This window comes from Eurypyga helias, unplaced genomic scaffold, assembly GCF_000690775.1.
Source record: "Eurypyga helias isolate BGI_N326 unplaced genomic scaffold, ASM69077v1 scaffold16471, whole genome shotgun sequence".
In the NCBI taxonomy this organism is placed as follows: Eukaryota; Metazoa; Chordata; class Aves; order Eurypygiformes; family Eurypygidae; genus Eurypyga; species Eurypyga helias.
This window is the reverse complement of record NW_010229078.1, coordinates 20,306-43,333: the sequence shown is the minus strand read 5'-3', so window position 1 is coordinate 43,333 and position 23,028 is coordinate 20,306. Positions and strand designations below refer to the sequence as shown.

General features: G+C 42.4%; 1 protein-coding gene across 1 annotated transcript in view; it reads left to right on the top strand.

The window, feature by feature from the left end:
* The first annotated feature begins 3,296 nt into the window (after window positions 1-3,296).
* Window positions 3,297-23,028, top strand: part of NT5C2 (5'-nucleotidase, cytosolic II) — a 40,011-nt gene continuing 20,279 nt past the window's right edge. Inside the window, exons 1-2 of the mRNA XM_010160266.1 lie at window positions 3,297-3,411; window positions 14,473-14,546. Of these exons, the coding sequence (XP_010158568.1) occupies window positions 3,311-3,411; window positions 14,473-14,546 (175 nt within the window). The 5' untranslated portion in view covers window positions 3,297-3,310. The remainder of the gene's footprint in view (window positions 3,412-14,472; window positions 14,547-23,028) is intronic.

Sequence of the window (23,028 nt, the reverse complement as noted above, 5' to 3'; positions counted from 1 at the left end):
CTCTTTGGGAGAATGGATTTGTGGTCAGGGATCAGGTTCCATATCTCTTACCCATGCAGGTAGGCTGATTTTTACACCTTTGAAGCATCAGAACAATTTCATTGAAGTCCATGAGACTTTTTTTGGTGAGTAATACTTTTGGGTGGGGAACATCCATCACAATATCTTTTGTCAGTGGTTACTGTTTTATTTCAGAGCAGCAAGCTATTGTCAGAGTGCCAGTGGAGCCTGCTAAGCTCCAAGAGTGCCTTTGAGTTCATGTAATACAAAACTGCAGCATCAGATTTTTGGGTTTTATGCTGTGTGGACATCAAAAGAAAGATTTTCATAAATAAATCAGGGCAAAGCCTGAAGGTAGAGGTAATATCTTTTATTAGAGCAACTGATAGAGTTTGAAAACTTAGACAAGCTCGAGTGCCCAAGAGCTTGTCTATTTTTTCCAGCCATACCAGTTGGTCTAATAAAAGATATTGCCTCTGTAAACCTTGGCCTGCCTATGAACTCTGTTCATCACAGCTACAGCAAAATACTGCTGGAACATTGCAATAATTAAAATTTCATGCTTAATTATCGAAACTCAGATCTTTGTGTTTACCTCAGTTTTTTGTGGGTTTCCTCAGCTTCTTGAATCCTAGCACACACACAGAATCATGCAGTCTGGTTTCTCCTACGGTAAAGGAAAGTTTATCACACAGGAGCTCAAACTGCTTCACTGTTTCCTCGTTTTAGGAAAGATGTTATTAAAGATAACCTGCTAAAGTTGTTTTGCCATCTGGATTTTAGGATATTTGGTACGATGCTGTTGGTGAACTATCAGATATCTGGCATGGATGGCTGTTAGGAGCTGTCCTATCCTAGTACCTGTGTCAGCATCTCTGGTGTGGTGTGATGGTGATGGGAAGCAGATGAAGTGGGAAGAAGAGGCTGGCAGAACAGAAAGTCTCTGGCTTTGGCTGTGGGTGTAAATCTTTGAATCTTGCTATGTGTCTGGCTGGGTAAGCAGAATAGTGTAGTCCTTCTAAATGGCAGGAAGCTTGGATTTGGACTTGTTTCAGCTGGAGGACCTAGACCTAGAGCTGTCTGAGAGTCCTAAGGCCAGCCATGCAACAGTTTTTACTGGGCTATTGAACTTGCCTTTTAGCAGCCTTAAATGTATGTCTTTTGGATCTCAATCTGTAGCCCTAGGTTAGTAGCTTTAAATTAGCTCCAGGTAAGCTCAAGGTGGTGATGACCTGGACCATCTTGAAATATCCATGGAGTAGGCGACTTTCCACCCTCTGGGGACACAAGTCCTTTCTACAGTTTGCAGGCTTGGGGTCATACCAGATCCCTCCGTGTGCTGCATGTCCCTGCTGCTTCCCTGGAGCCTGTCACTCTTGCACGGGCACTGCTCCCCTCCCGAGCCCCCTCTCCATCAGCCCTGCTGCCGCTCTTGCTGCCTGTAAGGAGCGTGGCTGCAGGCACTGCTCTCCCTTTCGAGTGGAACAGGTTGATGCTCCCAGGCTGTTGAGTTCTGTGCCCTGTGCTGCCTTCCATCTGCCTTTGAGCACGGCTTGAATAGCTGGTAATTACTTATAAGCCCTTGGTGGCTGGGGCCGGGGCTATTTTAGAAGCTGCTTCTCCCTGCATGCCCTGTTGTGGAAGTTGTGGCTGGCTGGAATGGCCTGTCACCCTCTCGCTGTGCTGACCTCCTCGCCTGGGTGTGTTGTGGGGAATTCGGGAGGAGGAGAGCTCTCAGCTCTGGCATCTGGTCCCTTGGGCTGCCTGCCAGGGCCTAAATTTGGTGACCTTTAGGATGTGGCAGAAGATGCATTTGTAAACCTTGGTTATAGTAACTGGGAGACAAGCAGAGAATGCTGGGGGAGGGAGGAACATATTTTTTACAGACAAGCTGTTTGCCATCTGTTTGATTTTTATGACCAGCAGCTAGTGGGTAAATAGACTAACAATTGCAACTGCTGCTCTTCAATCAAACTGAAAGCTAAAAAATTACACAGATTTCCTCTAGAAGAGTGACCACGCATGTGACTGCCGAAAGAGCCTTGACTTCTAACACTGGTTTGGTCACCGCTCTACTCTCTACTTTGCTGAAATCGTCTAGTTTCCCTTCTGTAAAACAAGAGCAGTCATTTTTTAAAGGTGTCTAGAAATGGTTGCTGTATCATTACCAGTGTAGCTTGTGGGTAGTTTTGTTTCTTCTAAGGAAGAGCAAACAAGCCAAGCCCTGCGGTCCAGCAGTTGTGTGGGTTACACAAGCATGCGGTTTCATGTTATACCTAATTTGGTATAACTGTGGAATGCGTTTCCCACCCCAGTCTTTGCACCGGCTCTAATGACAGCGTTGGGCCAGGTTGAGCTGGGTCCAGCCTGCTGAGCAGTGGCAAACTACCCAGTTTGTGTTTGCTTTTGGCCAGTTAGTTTTGATGGGTGAGACTTGGGCTCAGATGAACTGACCGTGGGGCTGCTTCATCGCCTGGCGCCAGGGATGCAGCAGGACATGCGTCTGGCTGGAGGAGGGGGTGAGCAGGATTGTCCCAGCGTGCTAGGAACACAATTGGGAAAGGTACCCCTGTTCCCTCAGTGCAGGGCCTGGCCGTCCTGGTGAGAAGGACTGACCAGTGGTCTGGTTTTCAGAGCCAGTCCTTGCGAAGGGGTGCAGATGCTGGTGAAGGTCTGCTGGTGAATATTCACATTACTAGTGTTACACGTTGGCAGCATGCTCTTGCTCTGTCTGAATGTGGCTGACCTGCAGGGGACAAAAGATCATCTTTCTACTCTCCTTCCAATTGTTTCTGCTAATTTAGCATCAGTTGGAAGCTTTGCGTAGAGATCAAATGGCCAAGGACAAGGCTCTTTCTTTTCACTGTGTGGTGAAAGTGGCAAGGTTAGTCCTGCTGGGGTTTGTAGGGTTTGCCCTGTCTAATTTATCTCGTGTATAGAGGGTAGGCTTTACATCACTAATGCATATTAGTAACTCTAGGGTCAAAAGGATACCCCTTTTCAGCATTAAAAACAAGCTGTCTGTTTCTAAATGCATTTTCACCACGATGGATAGGAGTGTCTTTGCAGTTCCAGCCATGTGTAAAAGCCTCCCCAGCCCTCTGTTTTAACACCCTGTCTCGTTAAGCACCTCAGAGGAAAGCATCTTACTTGACCTACTAACTTGTATCATTCCACGGGGCACTTTGCAAGACTTCCTGAGTGGCATTGCACCTCTTCGTACCAGGAAGCAATGTTCTGGTGAAACAAACCTTCAACTTAAGCAAGCTTTTCTCTTCTGCCTCTTTCAGAAATAAATAAGCATTTGAAGATGACAACCTCGTGGAGCGACCGACTCCAGAATGCAGCCGATCTCCCTGCAAACATGGATGGGCATGCTCTGAAAAAGTACCGTCGGGAAGCCTATCACCGGTAAGTCATTCATGTAACCCCAAAACCAAAGTGCTGAGACAGAGGGAAATAAACGAAGCATAAACCCCACACTTCTTGTTTTTCGCTTGTTGGTAAAACAGAAAGGTCATTCACACCTTCCTTGCAGAAGTTTTAGTAGAAGAGAACTCAGAAGATAGCACATATTTGCCTGCAGGAATTTACAAACGGTAGAGTTATGTGTACTCAACTAGAGCAAGTGAGAGTATGCTTCCTTAACGCAGTCAAAAGATTAATCAAAGTTAGGTTTTGGGATAGAAGCTTTCAAGGTAAGAAATAGTGGTGGAAGGGTTATAGTAATGGTCACAGTGCACACAGGGAGAGCGTAGCTTTAGCACTGGCATGCACAAATACAAATAAGGAGGAAATCAAATGGGATCAGAAATCAAGTGCCTCAGAATTATATCTAGTGTAATTAATTGTCTGTACCACAGGAGCCATGTAGAAGCACTAGGCAAGATCTCAGCCTCGTTTCCTGTGGTAGGTGTGCCTAAAACCATCTTTGCTGTGAAACAATTACAGTCTAAATAAACAAGATAGAGTACGGAATAAAAGACATGGTCTCACTCTCATTTTATAGTTTGGGAATCAAAGCTCATGTTGGAGGTTTGGATGAGCCAAGAATTTAGCTCCCAAGGATCCAGGCGTAGAGCATAAAAGATGGATGCTCTGAAAGTCTGTATCCTTATCAGATGTCTGGACCGTTGTGGAGTTAAAAACAACAGCATCGAGTAATTGTCAGTATTCTGTTTGTGGGAGGTGTATCTTCAACGTTTAGCTTGTTTAATTTAAGAAGTCATGCAGTATGATGATCAGAGTATATTCAGGAGTTGGGGAGATGTATGTCTGATCTAGAAACAGAAAAAGAAGTCAAGCTTCCCAACCTCATGCTTAAATGCCATGTTTCATTTGTGATTCATATAGGGTGGTATTTCTGAGGAAGTGTTTTGAAAGTGTTAGATAGCTTTTGAATCTCCAAATGGAATCTAATTAAAGAAAAAAGCCGTAGCATCATATGATAGGCCAGGTTGTGCAAGTAGCAATGTCTGAGGCTAAGTAATGGATCCTGTGATGAGTTTCTGATGCTTTCCCATTTCCAGTGAATATGTTTGGGCACATGTCTTAAGTGGTGGCATTGTTTGAGTCTCTCTGTGTCAGCTGGTTTGTCAGATATGGAAACATCTAATGCATGTAACTATATATAGCACATAAAAGAGAGGGATTTTATACCATTCCCTGGCAAAAACATCTTCACCTTGTTGAAGTCATTGACAGATTTACCTTTATGTTATAATTTTGCCTGTGACTTCAGTTGTGTTACTCCTGATTTACACTTATGGAAATGAAGTCAGAGTAAGGCCTATTTTTTTTTTTTTTCCCCCCCTAAATATTTCTTCAATATTTGTCATGGTGAGGTGCTGACAGTCTGCCAAGTGTTGTGCAAGATCCAAAGGAACTTGTCCTTAAGAGCTCACACGTTCAAGTCCTCATCATGTTTACCCTGACTCATGTAAGAAATCTTTACTTGCAGAAAGAATTTCCTTATGGAGGATGAGAGTGCACTCCTATAAAGGAGGGTTTCCCACTAGGAGCTGGGGTCTGGTAGTCCAAAGTTAGTCTGGGGTACAGTTTACATACTCCTTTTTAGAATCTAGAAATGTCTTACTTGAAACATACTGAGCAGAAATGTTGCTAGCACTTCACATTTTCATGGAAAGCACAACATTGGAAATACTTTAAGGGCAGGCATATTTTTATTTTGAAATTGCTGTCCTCTTTTGAAAAGAAAGAGAGAGGGAGGGAATGAAAGAGCGGGAGAGAATGAGAGAACCTGATGCCAAGACTGTAGTATAAATCTGTGCTATTAATGGCTTTGGTGTACCAGTTTCACTGGAGTTATTTTGATAATCCAGTATTGTAAGAATCTGAAACAACCTCATTCCAGGGGCAGTGTTGTCAGATTTCTATTTCTGGTATTTTTTGTGATCTTAGTGTTAACAGATGTGATGTTACTTAAAAGATAGATGCAGAGTTAATATGATAGAGTAGGACTGAAGTTATTTCCCCATGTTGTTTTATATTATTTTTAGTATTGTAATAATTGTTCAGATGTAGAATGTGTGCTGGTCACAGCCATCAGTTCTAGGATGTAAATTTGTTTTAGTGATGTCCAAGTATGCTCTGACTCTTGACAATAAAAAATAATATTGAATTTTAAACTTTTTTTTTTTTTACCTTGAAGCTGGTCCCAGTGATTTCTGTGGGCCCAGTCTGGAAGGGTGGAGGAGCTTGGCGACTGGGCCACCTTTACAGATGAGCCTAACTAGGTCTAGTTTTTGATACTGATGTTGGAAACCCAGTTGGGCTCAAAGTAATTGATTGGGTTTTTCTAAATGCTGCTAGTAATGCTTGGTTTTCTGAAGTGTGAAATTTAAAAAACTTGTTTCACTGTTTGTTTACTTCATGCTTACGTAAGTGTCAGTGGAGATACCTGGACCAATTGCTTTAACTTAATGGCTCTCATGAACTACGCCAGATTTGATATGCCTCAACTGTCCGTGTTGAAGCAGCGTAAAATAAGGGGAAAAGTTTCCAATCCAAGCAAAATAATTTACTTTAAAGAAGAAAAATAATGCTCTTGTGGGCATGAAAAGTTAAAAAATATGTATTAAAAAATTAGCTCTGAAGATGCCACTCATACATTACTGTGATCGTTCATACTAGGAATGTGGGGGGTTTTTTTCAGGTGTTGCACTTGTATCATGCTTGATAGATGAATGTTCAGCGTATAATGTTGTTGGCAGAAATCCCAGTTGAGACTGGTTAAACTGGTGTAATGCATAGTGACTGAGAGTATGATGACTAGATCATAATCATCTCTGAATGCCAGAGGCAAGAATGTTAAAAATCAAATATTTATAGCTGTTTTCCTCTCGTAGCTGTTTTCCTCCCGAAAGTTTTGCTCGGTGTTTGGATCAGTTTGCGTAGCTGCTTAAGAAATTACAGAGTATTGAGGTCATTGACGAAGTAAGCAAAGCTTGTGAATACGAATGTGTACGCTATGCTGTGGAGTTCAAGGGCAACATCAAGAACCCAAAAAGTCTGTAGGAGAGGAGAAGTGATGGGAGTTTATTTTCGGGATGTTTCTGGTGACTTTAGCTAAGACTTTTGGATAGCAAGTGTTACAGTCAGCCGCAAACCTCGTTATACAACATTGTTGGCGCCTGTTGGAGGTGAGGTCTAAAGATGAATTAATATACAAGCTAGATGTTATTCATTCTCTAGCAGAGGTCACTGGTAAGAGGATACTGCATTGCTGTGCTATTGGCAACATACATTTTAATTCGGAAATAAAATGGATGCGTAGCTGTTCGGTAGCTTTTCCTTCGTGTGTGTGTGGTTGTGAGGCCACCTCCCTCATGCGCTGCTTGTTGACTTTTCCGGGTAGAGGATAATCACCAGCTCATTTGTTCTGGAGGAGTACTGTCATTTAATGTGATTGTAATTAGGCAAGAACTAGGTTGACTCTGAGCCACCAAATTGCCCTAGTGTCTATTTTTTAACTTGGAGTGAGCACTTCTAGGCACCCTCTGGATTATCTCACATAGCTCTTTAGGGTTTAAATAGCAACCACATCTAGTTAAAGCAAATAATGGAAAAAGTTGGTCTTCCATCCACTCTTGTTACTGACAGTTACCAAGATCCAGGAAACAGGTATTTCAATTTACTTTTATTCTGTGGTTTTTGGCTTAAGGGGGCAGTAAGGCTGAGATGGCCTTTTGGTTAAACATACAGACTTTGGGATGCTTTTATCATTTTGCATCAGAGTAATTTGAGACTTTTCATCCTGAACATGGGGTTTCTGTTGTTGTTGTAGTTTTGTTTTCTTGCTGTGTTGTTTACTGGCTAACGCAAGGGATGTGGCATCGGGATTCCTAATCCTGATTCTCTTGCTGGCCGGTCATAGGGTACCGAGTAAGTTATTTCATAGTTTTGTGCTTCAGTTTGATTTCAAAGCATCTTATGGTGGTAATATGAGTTAAGTGGGTTACACTGTAATATACTCTGAGATCCTGCATAAAACAAAGGTATATACTTTAAGAATGACAAAGCAGAAGGATTGCCAATTGGTTGTTTTGGTTTCTAGGGTTAAAGATGTGTTTTAGTTTGTTCGAATGCGTAATCTCCGGGCTATTTGATTACTAATCTTGTTTATTGATACTGGATCATCAGTGGCTGCAAACAGGTGGAAATGTTATATAAACTAGGCTATGAGGCTTGAAACTGTTTATCTATTTGGGCAGCTGTATATAAAGTCCCTTTAAAACATTCAGTTCGTTGAGCTGTCAGATGAGAAAAAAATCTTTACCAGTCTGAAAATGCGCTTTTCATCGTGCACGTTTGGGTAGGCGGCGTGCGGTATCTTCACGTAACTGTAAATGAGGTGGCTCTGTAGGCACTGCTGGCTACGGTCTGTCCTCCTGTCCCCGTGCAGCCTCCCTGGACTCGTGCGGTGCCATGTGTGTCGCGGAGGGCAGCATGTGGCTCTGTATTTATTTTGCTTTAGTGCTTCGGACACTGGAGAGAGGGGGAGAGGGAGTGTTAAGGCGGCAGAATGGGTGAGCTTATGATAAAGCAGAAGACTTGCCAAATTAATAATAAAGAAATTACATTGAAAATGTCCCATGATCCCTAGCTTTAATAGTGCCGCAGAGCAGACGGGTTTTATTTTGGGATGGAATCCATATGCGAGCTTCTTGGCACTTCACTGTTGCCTGGGAAGAAAACCCAAACAATGGAAACAGAAGTGGCCAAGGCTGTCTCCTTCCCTGCTGAATTTCAGAGGGAAGTGCTCATTGTTGTGTTTCTGGATACGGCCTCATCAGACTTTAAAGTTCTAGTCGTAACCTGATTTTCCAGTTTTAAGTCACTATACTTGTTCAAGGATGGTTAGTCTTGTGAAATTGCAGGTCACTATGTTGGAAATGTTACTAGAGATGGCCAGAAAATTTTGATGCCCTTCTTCTGTCTCCCCGATCTGATACTGTTTGATCTAACTAAAGTCATCTCTAACCCAAACACTATGTCTAAATATGATTACAAACATACTGACCTGTCAGAATATTCCTCTTCGGTTGAAGAAGGGATATAATGGAACTCTGAAAATCTAACATCGTAAAAAACTACCTTATGCTATGATAAATATGTGGAATGGTCATTATCTGCCTAGAGAAGCAAAACTCAGCAAAAGAATGATTGCATTGGTGTTAGTAGTTTAAAGCAGTTTATGTCTTATCCCCTCTAAGACAGGTACCAAAGATTCCAGCACCCAAAGACATTTTGATATATGTTGGTATCTTCTTAAGGCTGCTCCTGTGTTTTGTGCCAGATAAGTAAGGTCAGTGAGGGATTCGTCTGAGCTCATTGCTGTTGGTGTAAGTCACCTCTAACCAGAACTCTAATCTCACGTAGTGAGGCATCTCCCCCAACCACTCTGCATCTGGGGACTAGCTAGTAATACTGAGAATGGTTGTCATAAAGTTAGTGGGATTTTTTTTCATTAGCCTTTTTAAAGAGACCATGGGGAACTAGGGCTATGAAAAGCTAATCCATTTAGTTCCCTCTTACTTCTTTTTAACTCTTCTAGCTTATTAAAACGTGGAAGTTGCCCATAAAGTGAAGATTAACCCAAGTGCCTCATCTTTGAGGAGGCAGGAATCTGAGCCTTCTGGCTAGTTAGCCCCAGTTTCGTGGCTGGCTGGAGCCCAGCTGTCCACCACAGTCATGTAGGTCATGCCTAGCCAGCTCCCGCTTTATTTGCTGTTCCACTCAGCAGTGTTGCAAGTTTCTTTGTATTTATGTAATTCCCAGTTAAACATACTCTCCCGACAAAGGATGCTTCTTGCTGCAAGGTATTTCCAGACATGTTTGGAAAATCATTATAAAAGTGCTCTGTTCCAGAAACCTTGCCTCGCATTGTTCATTTTCTCGCTATGAGGAGTTGGGAGCCCTGTGCCAAGTTCCTCCTCTGTTGCATGATTCTGTGCATTTTGTTTGTTTTGTCAATCACATTGCAAGAATGTTATACATGCGAGTTTCGTTCAGGGCACAGAATGCTTTTGAGATTTTGCACGCATAAAATAACATTTTGCCCTCTCTGCATTCGCTCCTCTCCTGCGTTACTCGGGAAGAGTTGGGATTTAGGTTCCTGCCTCAGAATTGATTGACAAGAACAGTAACAAAACCCGAGATCGGTTCTCTTGTAAAAATATAAAGGACTGTGAATTGCAGCGTTGAGGATATCAGGGCTCTGTGGCTCCCTTTATGCACACTCAGCAGTTCCTTCTTCCTTGGAATACAACACTTTTTTTCTCTTATCCAGCACAATTTGTAGAGCTCTGAAAGAAAATAAATACTGTCATCGTTGGGAGCCTGCTGCTGAGGCCAAGCTGCAGACTTTAATCTTTGAGGAAGAACTCATTAGGGAGGAAATGTGCTTCGTGGTTTCCCTCAAGCAGTTTCTCAAGACCACTTTCCTAAAGGTGGGGATCTGTGCCAGGCTAAGCTCCAGGCTGCTGCCTCCCCAGTGCCAGCTGTGCCGTGGGCTGGCGCAGGGAGCCGACGGAGCTGGAAATGGTCCCTCGATCGCCTTCCCCGCAAGCACCCACACCTTAGACCACTCCAGCCACACTGCACAGGGAGTGCAAAACTGAGGGAGATTCACAGGGATAGTCCTCAAAGCAGAAATATGACGCTTGGTTTTTCGTCAGGAAGGAAGGATGACGGCTAGAGAAAGGCGGTGTCCTATTTAAGGAGATGCTCTGGTTGCAGGCAGATGTGGAGCTGGGTTTAGGCAAGACCCACCTCTGCCTCTCAGCACAAGGAATGGAGAGGACGTTCTTATGCTGTGCCTGCAGTTCGATTTGTCTTACTTCCCGGTGCTCTTAAATTTTTAGATCAGCTTAATTTTTAACTCCAGTGCTCCTAGTTCAAACGATTATTCTCTGAATGGAAAAAATTAAAACCAAATCAAGGAAAGGGAAAGTGTGATTTCTTCTGATTCTGGCAAGTAGAGAAATGATTCTAAATCTTCCTTGCGTGAAAATATTGGTTGATTTTAATTTTCTTCTTACTCTGTTGTTATCTCAACTGCCATCTGGAAGCTTCTTTGATTTTTGTTTATCTAGATGAGCTGTAAAAAAAACTTGTCCTCTCATCCTTTCCTTTACAGACCACAGCATCTTTTCCCTCAGGTGGTTAGGGTTCTTAGGATCTTGGTGCTGATTTTGCTTTATAGTCATTAAAAACAACTCTTGTTATTTCTCTATACCATGTCTTCTGTGGAGACATTATGTTGTAACCAAGGGACACATTTGACCGGTATTCTTGAAACTGGGCTGGGGATCCCTTCAATTAGAATCTCAGCACAGCTTTGCAACAGTCTGCAGATTCTGAGAAGGACCTGGTTCTTCCCAGAAACATGGTCATTTAATCACAAGCTTTATCTTTAGTTTCTAGAGTATTGCAGATATTTACTACTTTGGGTAAACACCCTGTATTAAGCTGGTCAGCTTCTTGGAGTAAATATTTTTAAGTATCTACTTAGCCCCTTATGTCCCGGAAGGCACCGTGGATGGGAGATGTCTTCCTTAGTTGAGGTCCTTAGCGCCTACAGAATAACCCAATATCTGGCTGGACCTTCACAAGAGAAGTGAAATTGCTTCCTTTTTTTTTTTTTTTGCAACTGTTTAGTCTGCCATTTAATCCGCCAAGGCATATCCAAGTTTAAATTGATTAAAGTGTTCTCATTTCCTGTTCTGAACATGTTGTGTAAGAGCCTTCTTTAGCTTTTTTAAATATTTGCTCTGTTTCACTCCAGAATTGGTGGGTGAAGTAATTACCACATCAAATCCGTGGGTAGGATGCCTTGAAACCTGCCAGATCCTGTGCACTGTTGGGGCATGATTAGACCCTGCCACGTACGGTTTCTAGGTCATAGGCAATATTTACAAGGGGATGGAGCAAGAGAGATCTTCACCAGCTGGTACCAAGAGGGGGCTGGCATAGTAATTGTCATGTTTTAGTCATAAGACTTACTTTGGAACATAAATATGCTAATAGATGCTGTTCGTACCATTGCCTTCAGTAAACTTTTCCGAATCTTCAGTATTAACGTGCACTGGGTTTGTTTTTTTCAATCCCGGCATTCAGTTTGTAAATGCTCTGAAAGCAAGCGATGAAAAAATGTCAGAGGCTTGGAGATCTTTCCACGTTTTTGGTCAGTTTGGTGTCGTCGTCATCTAAACATAGGCAGGCTGGGCTGGAAGAGATCTCTTGGGTCACAGCTCCCTTGTTTTTGCCTTTCACGGGCACTGTCGTATTACCCTTTTTATAAGCTTTTATAAGCTCCGTCTTGGTACTTGGTTTTTGTCCTCATTTGGGAAACTGTTCCCAAATCTTGTAATTCTGAAACTTTTGGTCAGTTTGGTGTCGTCGTCATCTAAACATAGGCAGGCTGGGCTGGAAGAGATCTCTTGGGTCACAGCTCCCTTGTTTTTGCCTTTCACGGGCACTGTCGTATTACCCTTTTTATAAGCTTTTATAAGCTCCGTCTTGGTACTTGGTTTTTGTCCTCATTTGGGAAACTGTTCCCAAATCTTGCAATTCTGAAATGCTCTTCTGAGCTTGTTTAAATTCTCCTTCCTAATCCTGTCCTGTTCAGGACAGAAAACTATGCTCTGGGGAGCTAAGCTTAAAGGCAAGAACAAAAACTGGACTCCGTAGGTTCAACAGACAGTGTTGCTTGTGTCTCCTGGAGGTATGTTATTCCTTCTTAAAATTCTCCGCTTTCAGAAGCAAACTGCACAAAGATGATATCAGAAGCTGTGTGCTTGAATTAGCTAATAAATAATGCTTCCTGGCACCAGCAGCAAGAGAACGCCATCATCGTCATTATTCCAAGTGTGAGACTGTGTTTAGTACCAAATGCTATTTGGTTGGCCTCATGTAAATCAGAGCTGTCTCGATGTTACAAGACAAACGTGCATTCACGCTGCAGATTTGGATAATTTGCTCCACCAACTCAAAAGCCAGCTCTTTCAGGAGTGAATTTTAGTGATTTACGACCCCATCTCATATTTCCAAAAGGCATTTCTTTACCCTCCCCCCCCCCCCCCCCCCCATCACTTTGTCTTGTTTAGGTAATACATAAATCTATCGGAAAAGAGCGTCATCTATAACCTCTGAGGCCCCTTAGTGACAAGCCTCATTGTCAAAGGCAGGCATTTTGCCAGGAAACTGTGACTCCCAGAGAGAGTGTGCAAGGTTAGAGGCAAAGTATACTATTGCCAGAGAAACTGTATTCCAAGTGGATTTGTGTGGAACAACAACGATATCCAGTGACTGGTTAAATTAGCCACAGATGTGTTTTCTAGAACACTGTCCAAGAAGATATACAGTACTTTAAGGCTTGGTTCAGACATAACGATCTGAAGGCAAATCAGATCCAAGCAAAATTGCATCGGTGCTAGGGAAGCTTTAAAGGAATTGTGTAATATGATTCAGACAAGTAGATGAATCAGACTGCTGCGAACTAAACACGGAGCACATCGGTGAGAGATGAGGTAAGAGGACTTGCGTGGAAGTGGGGTGGTTTGGTGTTAGCAGTTTGCTGTTCAAATTAGAGCCGCGGCGGGTTGCCACGGGAGGTTAAACGGGCACGTTGTGCCGGCCACCTGCCCAGAACGTGCGTGGGGAGGAGAAGCTCCGGGGGGTTCTTTCAGCCCTTCAGAACAGAGGGGTGCTTGGTTTTGCACTTGCTGACTCTATTGCTGTATGGCTGTCCCTGCGCCACTCCTCCTACCCGGCAGTGCTGCCGAATGCGGTTTTTAAGGGGTCGCTGCTCTGCTGAGGGCAATGCACCTATTAAATATTTGGAGAATTTTCACATACTGAAGTCAGAGTACAGGTGAAAGCTGGGGGACTTTTCTCACACGGGAGAACTTTGTCTCGGCATCACAGCTCGAGCAGGCTGTGGGATTTCTGTCCGGGATCGGTGTTAAGAGGCTCAGCTTCCATCCCACAGCTGAGTTCGGACTCTCGTTCCTAAAGTTCAGATGAGACAGGCGGTGGAGAGGAGCCCTGTTGAATTACAGATCTGCTACGTGGTTTAAAGTTCTTTGGAAACACAAGCAGCTTAGTTACTGTTGGAACGGGAAGCAAGAACAGCTTTCGTTGTGTTCTCTGACCTATTTCTTTACCATGTTATTTACTCAAACTAAGTTGAATATGGTGTATTAAAATGCTGTCATCAAAAAGAGCCTGGAAGTATTCAGCTTAGATTCTCATTGCAGTAAGCATTAATAGTAAAAGTGGAATTTAAAAAATAGCAGCTTTGTCAAGGAGTTGCAGAGGACTTATGAATAAAAAGAAAGATTTTCACAATAAAAATAGCATATTCTTGTTTATGAAAATTTATCTCATTGTTTTTCAGAGCTTTATTAAATGTTTTTAGCACTGTTGGTGTAAATGTGGAAGTGTATCTGTTTAGGTTTGCTTTGTATTTCCAGGTACCCCAAAGAGGGCTCAAATGCTGTGAGTTTATTCACAGAAGTGTTATTTTCTTTTCCTTTCCATGTTACCTCTTCATAATAATCTGATTTAATCAAGCAAATTGTATGGCTTCCCATCCTCTGCTTCCAGTTTCCTCTCACTTGAGCTCTGAATTCTGCTTCGGGAGATTTTGCACTTCTATTCTTAGGAATTTTTGCAGGTCACATGCAAAGCCGTGTGTGTGTGTGTGCATGCATGCGTGTATGTCTTTAGACAGCGCACCAATAATTAGAATAACCCTGCAAAGTCATGGCTTTGCTTCAGGAGAACTCATGGCAAAAAATGAAACATGCCTCCACTTTCAGGTATATTTTCTGATTTTTTGACCAAAGAGAGACAGTCATCCTGACAGCTGGCAAAATGTGTTCGTTCTAAAAGGTGATTATTTTGAAAATGCTCATAACTATGGCTTTATTTCTGCTCTCTTTGCAGGGTCTTTGTAAACAGAAGTTTAGCCATGGAAAAGATAAAGTGCTTTGGTTTTGATATGGATTATACACTTGCTGGTGAGTATCTTCTTCATTCCTTTTGCCATTGACTTAGTAGTTTGAAATATTGCTGCTTGTTGAGCAAAAACCAGTTAGTGGTTGAGCTACTCCAATTAGCAGGTGCTTCTTCTGTTAGCAGATGTATTATTCATTATTCATTGCACTTTTCATTTTAGGTGTTTCCCTTAAATTTGTTATCTGCAAGCTGTATTTGGTCACAAGCCATGTTGCTGTAGCACAGTTTCAAGTGATTATCGGTGTCAAGGAAACCAAAGCTTAAGTAGTGTAATTGCTTCCTCCGATTCCACTACATTTTTGGTATTGCCCTGGTGCAAGCTTGGCTTTGAGCAACGAGGTGATTTCTTTTCTCCTTGGTGCACACGGCAGGCTACACCTTTAGCCAGGAGGTTCTCCTGTGCCCTGGGAGGGTCATTTTTGAATGGGCTTTCCTCTTTCGGTTTCCAACACTCCTCGGTTGACCTCATCAATGACTCATTTTGAGAAGAGGCAAGGCAGGGGGAGTGTCTTGTGGCTGCTGAACAAGTTAATTTAGAAAGCTTTGCCCATCCTTTATGGCTTTGGGAGGTTGCATAAGACCTTTTAGTTTAATAACATTTTTTGCATGACTTGTCCATCTTTCAAATACTCATCAGGCAAGTACTCTGAGATTTTTTATGAAGGGGGGTGAAGTTACTGTTTTCTGCATAACCAGACATGCATGGTTTTATGTATTTTAAGGAAGTAAGAGATGAAAAGCCCACTTCCACTTTCCTAGGCTGTATAGTATCACACAGGCTGGAACTGAGGATATGTACAATCCTGCCTTCTTTCTCATTACCATTCCAAGGCTGTGGATAAAAAGTTCCTATCACCCTTGATGTTTCAATTTAGAATTGTAAATATAAACTGAGAAAATGTGAGGTAGGGTGTCAGGGTCACCTAATAATAGGTTAATGCAGTATGTCAGCTATGGTCATCTAGTTACTGTGTCTACTGAGAAGGAATGAGAGATGAGTAATGCGGATGGGGACAGTGTGAGGGTCACAGGAGCCGAAGTCAGTGGCTGAGCAAAGGGTACAAAGGTTTTCATGTGCTTGTGGTTCAACGCAATGCTGCAAGGAGCGGTTTCGGAGGCTGTGGCAGGTAATTGCAGTTTGTATTTAGATGACTTGCTTTTGTTCTTTTAAGCAGTTATCCATGAGACTCTAGTTGTATATAAAAGGTTTGGTTATTCAAGACTGACCTTACACATCTGTTTAAAGTTCCTGCCACTTTGTAAGTCATGAAGTGTATCGTTAATCTGGGCTGGGTCTGACTGCGGGCACGTGCCTGTGTGAGTGTGTGTTTCCCAGCTGTGACAGCCCTGTGGCAGTGCCCTTAAGGAGCGTGTAACAGTTGTTCAAGAACAAACATCTAAGAAAAGAAAAAAAAAGTTGTGGGTTTCACTTCCGTAACGGAAAAACAACTTCTGTGCCTTACGCAAACCGGTGGCATTTCCCAAGGACTCGGGTTATCCCAGTAGGGCTGGCATGGAGCGTGAAGCATGTTGCTAACTTTCATCCTGACAGAAGGAGAGCTTCAGCACTACCCTCACTTCTCCGACTGTTCATTTTACTCAAGTGCTGCCTGTTCCTGTAAACACAGAACGAATGTGTTGGTATCCACAAAACGATGCTTGGTTTGATGAGAGGAAAAAATGTGTATGATTCAGGCATCCTAAAACAGTACCCAGGGTCATGGAAACCTGGGGATTCCCAGGCTGGAAGATCACAGTGCTACAGTTAAGCAGGCAAAGTCAGCGTACTGAAGGGAGTTGAGTGACAGGGTATGGTGCAGAAAAGAAACGGGATGTGGTCCAAGCACAAAACTGGAAACCTCGACCGCTCTGGGGTAAGCTGCTGTCCTATGGCTTCTTCCACGGTACAACAGAGATAATAGTTGCAGATCATTTTACAGGGAGTTGTGAGAATGCAATTAGTTTGGAAAGCCTTTTGCAGATGAAAAGCATTATGTCTGGTAAGTACTGGTTTTGCCTTTTTTTCACTCAGTTGGGAAGTTAACATACAAAATAACCCGTTTGTCTTCTTTGTCTTCTTATGTCTCGGAGTCATCCTTTCTTCTCCATGTGGGATTTTGTTATCTGACCTTTATTTGCTATATATATATAACTGTCACACACAAGAAAAATTAGTTACTCATTGCAGGGGCTTTAAAGAAAGTGGTGTTAGAGTATGATGATTATTGTAATTAATTAATTGGAAATTATCATGGAGAAGTGAGGCAAGTGAAGTTATGTTACATTAGTATGTTGCAGTGCATTCATTAGAACCCATTGTGGTTCCGTCTGGGCACATTATCCCTTACACACTCCATCACACAGACTTGATAGTTGTCTAGATTAAAAAAGAAAAAAAAAAAGGTATCCAGTGTAAAAGGCTAGTTTATTCGTAATTTAACATCTGGAAATGGTATCTGCATACCAGATGGTGCATGCTGAACAGAAGCCCTTTGGAGACCAGTAAAGACGTGTAAATAGAACAACGAAGAAGAATGGAAACATCTCCAATATCATCAGCTCCTCGTCTAATTTTCTGCATTTGTACTTTCAGATATTGCTAGGTCACTTTTCTGTAACATTGTTCAAAAATAACCCAAGCGCAATCTTCATATTCAATGATTAAAGGCAGTCAGAGCCATTGACCCTGCTAAAAACTATATGCCATGTCCTTTTCCTACTCTGTCTTGAACTTTCACATCAGAAATAAACTGATGACATCCATCCCATGGCTGACAGTCATACACTTTGACATCTCAGAAGAAGAAAGATTGTTTTGTAACAACTTGAATTACCTATCTTTTGAAGAGGAGGCTGTGGTATTAGTGAAAGAAAACACGTTGTTACTCTTCTCTTTTCTTCTTCCCAAAACAGTGACCACGGGTAGCACCAGAGTCTTGCTTAGGAGGTGGTTCAGGACCAGAGATATCAGAATCACTTGGCTTATTTTGAACTTCAGAAGCTTGGGACAGTTCTGTTCTGGTACTTTATGAGTTTAAGGACATAAACCTAGTTACAATAACACTGTGTGCTGTCTAGAATAATCTAATTTTGGTAGGGATGTGGCGTTCCCATTTTGGAGTATATTGTAACAGCTACTACAAACATGCTGCAGTGATCCTATGTTCTACTACTAGCATGACTGAGAAGGTCAGCTGGCCAACCGACAGCAGTATTAGTATCATCATGTTACATTGCACATAAAATACGATTTCATGCATTGTTTTATACGGTAGTATTTCTTAGCCTTATTAAATTAAAGGATCGCTTAACTCAGAATTGAAAAAAAATCAAGGCTGGCTGGTATAGCATTGCCACGGTGACTTTGTTTGCTTTCAAGTCAAAATCGGGTTAAAATTTGAATTCTTGTTAATAACGTCTATGTTCTCTCATTGTATTCATCTCTTTCCTTGCACAGGGTTGAGAAATACTGTTAACGAGTGGGTTGGGCAAACAAAGGCTTTTTGACTTGAATAAAAGCCTGAAGATTTTAGCCTTCTCTTCTGACAAATTATGGACATTAAGTTGCTGAAATTTTAGCCACTGTGGTTACAGCTAGAATTAATTTGACTGCTTTGAGCTCAAAATAAAATGAAAGCAAGTTGAAGTAATGCACAGGTTTTAAGATTCCCCGTTTTCCCATCAAGGGTTGCTGTTGCATCCTCATGGGGTGACTAAGATCTACATGTATGGAAACTCCCAAGTTTCCCTAGGTCTGTGTGCTGGAGATGATGATACTGGAGGTCTGTTCCTGACCTTGATGCCTGCCAGCCGGGGAACGAGGCCCGTGCCGATTCTCTGGGAATCTCCCGCTCCTTGGAAAGCAACAGTGTTACACCAGGATCTGCGGATACCTGTGACTGGCTACATTTGCTGTCAGGGCAGAACTGAGTATTTTTAAAAATTCCTATTTAAACCCTTAAGTTAGATTTGAGGGTCGTTTTGTGGTGTATTTTTGTTTCTTAAATAGTAGTTTCTTTTATTATCTGAATGATTCATCTCTGCTTGTTCATCCTGACTGGCTAGAAGACCAGTAGTCAGTATCAATTCTGGTCTGCTTTCCTGTTTTACTAGTACTGTCAGAACTGCCCATGCTTTGGTGAAGGAAAATAATGCATGTAATACGAGAGATTTACAGCCTTCTCTGTTTTGTGTTTACTGCAAATTGCAGGAAGAAAGATAAAGGTGTGTCAATAGAGTCTTCAGTGCAACGCTCACCTGAGGAGGTGGTGAGGCCCCTTGGAAAAGCAGCAGAGATTGGTTTCACACAACATTTTATTTGGCTGCTTCCTTCTCAGTGTGAGCTACACTTGTAATTAGTAGGTCTGGATCCAATTAACGCAGGAGGCCTTGGCATTGCTAGGTCTGAAATGGGACAGGTTACACAATGAAGTGATGGATAGACATCCCTTGACAGGAGCGGGGCTAAAGCAGTGGGGTTCTGGAACTGGCTGTAATCTCACACCAGGCCATTGGCAGATGGAGGGGGAATTAGTGAGAATTACAAACTCAATTGTGCTTGAAAAGATTCCTCTGTGACGACCATCCTTCTCCAGAAGTTACGGCCTTGTTGAAAGTTTTATTTTCTGTCGCTGAGGTAGATAAGGTGTAATATCAGTAGGCAGGATGCTTTCATTTGGAATGCTTTTCCTGTACTTAAATCACTGCTGCTTCCATGTTCTCCAGAAATCAATAATAAAATCATCATTGGCTGCTGAAAACTGTTTCCATTAAAAAGATGGGGAAATGAGGCTTGAAAAATACAGGGTTTATTATGTGCAAATATGATTAATACCACGTAATCTGATTGGAATTCAGCTTGTGTCCTGGAAACGTTGCCAACTTAATGCCAAGATTTGGTGTGCTGCAAAGATTTTATTGCAAAATTGCTTATGCTTTCAGCTGTAGCATTTCCCTTCTCATCACGTGGGAAAGACTGCTTTAGTCTTTCCCAGCTTACTCCAAAGTGCAACATGTGTAAACAGGTTTTGCCCCTTCCTCAGGTAGGCGTTTGTGTCTAAGCCATCCTTGCAGTTTGGAGGAGAGGGAAAATTTTCACACCCACATCTTATTTTTGAAATGTTTTTCTTTACCTGTTGACTCTGGAAAAGATACACTCAACCAGAAGGTAGGATTGGCTTGTTGCTGTGTGTGATCTGGGAGAAAAGGTGGCAGCTGAACTGAGAACTGGTTCTTCAATCCATCTAGTATTTTTACTGTAGCTGAGTTGTATCAGTTTTCTGTGTTTCGGTTTCCACAGCTGAGAAATGGAACTGATGAATTTGTACCTTGTATATAAAAAAAAAAAATCTGGATTGCACAGATGAAAAACAAAGCATAAGTGTGGGAGTTTTATACATGAAAGACTGAACTGAATACTTGAAAAAGCTGCTTGTAATGTAAGCAACTACAAATAAATATGTGTTCTATGTTCAGATACATGTTCTAAGGAGGCTGTCCTGCTTAGGGTCAAGGTTTGTCTTTAGTATCATCATGATGGAAGGACCGCAGGCTTTGAGGCTCTTTTGGGGAGATACTAAGCAGTTGTGCTTCTTTCCCAGTTCCTGGGATAACACAGTTCTCTGTGTGTCCCACAGAAATAGTATGGTGGCTAGAGGAAGGAATTGGTAGATGTACCACAGTAGCCGTCCAACTGTCCTGGCAAAAAATGAGAGATGCCTTGGCTGTCGCACATCTGCTGTCTGCGTTTTCACATTCGCACGTTTCCAGTTTAACAGGTGCGGATTTCAGAGGTTGGTTTAGCCATTAGTGTTTTAATGCTAAAGACAGATGGAGGAGCTAAATTGTTCCTAGTACGCTTTGAGCCGGATGGTTTCTCAAATACCGGAGCAGTGCCCGAGTGGCTGTTGTCCCTTTGTGTTGCTGCTCTGCGGAGTTTGACCGTTTCAAGCTGCGCCGTGAGCACACCCAGGCCTGGAGCTGGGGGATCTCACATGCTGGCATCGGGAATGAGGAGTGGAGAAAGCATGTGTTGCTTGCTCCGTCCCAGTAAATCTCCGACTGACAAACTGCTAATCTGCTGCCTGTGGATTCTTGAAGAATCAGAGTGTTAGGCAGAAGCTGCTGAAAGGACAAGTCTTCACAGCGTAAGGAAAGTTTCAAAAGCTGCTATGTTCTGTTTTCTTGCTCTTAAAGACATGAGAATAACACCACGCTGGGTCAGCAGGCTGTTAGTTTACCAGTGGCAGGTTCTTGTCTTTGCCAGATGGATGGAAACATGGAGGTATTTTTCTCTGTTAATAGACCCCCCTTATCTAGTAATCTTAATACCACAAACAGCAGTACTATTAAATTGCAAATACCCTTGTGATGACAGGAACAGCTTACTCCGTAGGAGGAACCAAAGCGGAGAGTACAGAAGGCTTTAACTCTGAGATCACGTGTGCTATTGCTTTGTGAATCCTTATTTTAGCACACGAGAGAGAAGCGTATGTATGTGATTTACTGCCAACACGGGCACTTGTGCTGCACAGAAGCCCAGGTGCCGCTGGTAATGTGCAGCTTTTCAGGCTTGGTCTCTTAAGTGAATATGGAGAGAAATAAGAAGCTGCTTCTGTTTGGACACTGATACACCTGAATAATGCCTTAGATATCGTGTATAAATGCCTACTATGCCTTTCAGCAATTTTATTTCTAGATGCTAGAAAATCGTGTTTGAACATGAAGCCCATGCGACTATTTCTTCGCCGCTCAGAAGTCTTCATTGAAGAACTAAGCCCATAGTTTGGCACAGTAGTTTGTTTCCATGGAAATGCAGGGATATTTCCAGTATGGGATTATGACTCCCAGTGGGCTCTATCTGCGAGAGGTAAATTGTGAAGGCCACTTGTTAGGCACAAAAAAAGATTCTCTTGTGTCAGTGAAACCATTAAAATTTCCCATAAAAGAACAAGTGACTGTGTAGTCAGCTTTAAAATGTTATTCCTGTGCAAAGGAATGTTACGCCAACTATTAAAATAGACAAACTGAAGTTTCCTTGAAATGCAGAGTCCGTCTGAATTGCTTCTCTCAACATGCAAAATGTGACCCTCAGTGCTGCTGTTGTTACCTCAAGCCATGCATTTTTATTCAGCAGAAGAAATCTTTTCAACGCTAAGCTCTGTTTTGCCAGCCTCTGAGGCATATCCAAACAGCCCAAATCTTTGTTACATCGAAGGCAAACAAAGTGCAGCAGCAGCAAGCTAAAAATATCTGGAATTTACCAGTGAGAGCACTAATAAGCCTGCTTTGGGAAGAGTTAAAGCTGATGATACTTGACAACACTTTTTTTTTTTTTTTTTCCAAACAAGTGGAAGTACAGCACTAAAAACAACGTGAAGTGTAGATACACAGCAATTCAGAGCCAAGCTGAACATGCAATACTGTGTCAGTCCTTGAAGCAACAACAAATCCTGTCTTTACAGATCCTTTTAGCAGGCAGAATGGGAGAATAGGAGCTGATAGGGTTCCAGGTTAGAGGTTTTAGAGCTGAAAGCTGTGCTGTACGCTTCGGGATGTTTGCAGGAGCGTTAGAGGTAAGGAATTTTCCATCACTTAAGCCGCAGGCTGGTTGCATAGCTGCTTTATGGGCACTGCTGCAGCTGGAGGCTGCGGAGTCCTTGTGCCTCTCTGTAGGTGCATGCTGGTTTCCTCCCAGAACCCTGTGTCTGGCACTGTCAGAAAAGGGTGCTGGGGAGCCAGTGAAGCTCAGATCCAAACGATTCAACCCTCTGATGATTAGTGACTCTCGCCTTGCTTCCTGTTATCAGATTTACTGTCAAAAACATCTGTGGCCGCAAGAGGCTGAGTGCAAGATCTGGCTGTTCATGCACAGCAGAGCAGCTTGTGTGTTGAGCATACAAAAATATCCTGGGATGCACCCGCAGGTTTTGTCAAGGTCTTGTTTGCTGATCACTACAAATACATAATTTCTAGTGAAATAGAGAAGGTACGTTAAGCACTGAAGTGTGCTTAAAGCTCAGCTTTGTCTTACTGCACAGAACACTCCTGTGTTTGAAAAGGTTTCTTTGGGTGAACGAAAATTATGGTCAATATTGGCAGCAGTTTATTTTCATTTCAGATTAAGACATTGAGTGAGTTCACAGAAACAAAACATACTGTTGCTATCCATTTCGTTTGTTTGGTACCATGAAAACTCAAATATAGGCTGAAATACTACAATTTTGCTTTGCATAATAGAGTGCATTTTTATTTATGGTCTAGTGGTTAAAATCAAACCCCAAGAGTCAGGAGGACTGGGGTCTGTCCCTGGCTGGTTTTCAACATGTTTTGACCATAGACAAATCCTACGGTCACAGTTCAGCTGAGTCCATAAGCAAATGGCAAGTCAGCGATTCACCACGTTCCTAATTGAAAACATATGAGCTGTCCCATGGGTTTGGTTTGGGGTTTCTTGCGGTTACAAGCAGGCACGTTTACCGCTCC